The 1718-nt window shown below is 43.7% G+C and overlaps 1 protein-coding gene across 1 annotated transcript in view; it reads left to right on the forward strand.

The window, feature by feature from the left end:
- Positions 1-1410, forward strand: part of adamts15 (ADAM metallopeptidase with thrombospondin type 1 motif 15) — a 31312-nt gene extending 29902 nt beyond the window's left edge. Inside the window, 1 exon segment of the mRNA XM_015398698.1 lies at positions 129-1410. Coding sequence (XP_015254184.1) covers positions 129-906 — 778 coding nt within the window. The 3' untranslated portion in view covers positions 907-1410.
- The last annotated feature ends 308 nt before the right edge of the window (positions 1411-1718 follow it).

Consider the following 1718-nt stretch of genomic DNA (forward strand, 5'->3'; position numbering starts at 1 on the left):
GGATTTATACTTCTCGAGTGATAAACATGAATACTTTTGACACCTCTACTCATATAGATAACATGCTCTTTACTCAAAGTATTTAATCTTTGTGTTTTACCACTGAATGTTCTTTTTTTGATTTTCAGTAACGGCTACAACTTTGTGGTGACGCTGCCCGTCGGAGCCTCCAATATTGACATCCGCCAACGCGGGTACAGAGGAATGGTCAGTGATGAAAACTACCTCGCTGTGAAGGATAGGCATGGAAATTACCTTCTGAATGGAAACTACGTGGTGTCGGCCGCAGAGAGGGACATGCTACTTAAAGGCAGCCTGCTGCGCTACAGTGGCACATCCACATCTGTTGAGATTCTCCAGGCTACCAGACCTCTGCAGGAGCCGCTAACGGTGGAGGTGCTCTCTGTGGGGAAGATGACTCCGCCGAGAATCCGCTACTCTTTCTACATCTCAAAGGAGCGTAAGGACGACAAGGTTCTACGGAAAGAGGAGAAAAGCCACAAATCTCAAAACAGTGTCCTGACAGATGAGAAAAACACCAAAAACAAGAACGAGGTGATGGGTAAGAGACCCATTAGCCACTGGGTAACATCATCATGGGATTCATGCACAGTGACCTGTGGGAACGGTCTCCAGAAGAGGCTGGTACAGTGCCAGAGCACAGAAGGACGTCTTGCAACAGATTGTGACAGTGCTAAAAGGCCTGAAGCAATAAGAGCGTGTGGTGATCCATGTCCCATGTGGGATGTAGGGACCTGGTCTCCGTGCTCAAAGTCCTGTGGCAGAGGCTTTAAAAGACGCCCAGTGCGCTGCATAACGGAGAACGGCCTAAATCTGCCCAGAAACCACTGCTCTGGCAAGAGGAAGCCTCAGGAACTGGACCTTTGTAACTTGATGCCATGCTAGTGCAACACAGATCCAAAGGATTTACTGAGATCAGGTGAATATGTCTCAAAATATCAATATGATTCCACTGCAATGTCAGTTGCAAAAACTCCTGAATCAAATCAAATGTGATGGGTTTTTGATTCACCCTTGTCTTAAAACAAGTTATCTACTAAAGGCAAGAAACGTCGAGCCCATCAGTCAAAGGTCTCCATTTATGTTAGACTACCTCCATCTGGACATACCAGGATGTATGGGTGTTCTTTTAAGACGTGGTATGTATATTGTTGTTACTTTGCCCAGCTGTCAAAGGGAGTGCTGTTCAAATATGTCTGCATCAGTAATTAGACGTTCCCAAACCACTGAGTTTTACGCCAGACTAGAGCGTTTGGTGAGACATGAGGGAGAACCCTGACTTCAGGATGAGCTTTATTATCTGTAGGCCTCAATATAAATGGAAGAGCCAATGCCCTGCGTAGCAGTGAGTATTGGCAAATTTTTATAACGTCAATTTTTCCAAGTTAAAGTTGACAGTAACAGAAAAACATCAGGTCAGACATCAGCTGCTTTTGTCCCGCCTGCCTGGGAAACATGTCTTTTTTTTTTCTTGTTGTTTTAAGATATTTTGTTGTTGCACAGCTGGCAGCTGTTTAATTCAATCCTGTTTAGTGATGGTAATAAGTTCTGGTCCAATTTCACACTAAGCCATCTTGGGAAATAAAGCTGTGTTTTTCCTAGTGAGTTCAAATAGGGTTTGAATCACAGGAAAACAGATTCATATAATAGTTTACATATCAAAATACACTTTTTTAACCAATAATCTGCCTTCAATG

The sequence above is a fragment of the Cyprinodon variegatus genome, unplaced genomic scaffold (genome assembly GCF_000732505.1).
Source record: "Cyprinodon variegatus isolate N-32 unplaced genomic scaffold, C_variegatus-1.0 Scaffold953, whole genome shotgun sequence".
Lineage (NCBI taxonomy): Eukaryota > Metazoa > Chordata > Actinopteri > Cyprinodontiformes > Cyprinodontidae > Cyprinodon > Cyprinodon variegatus.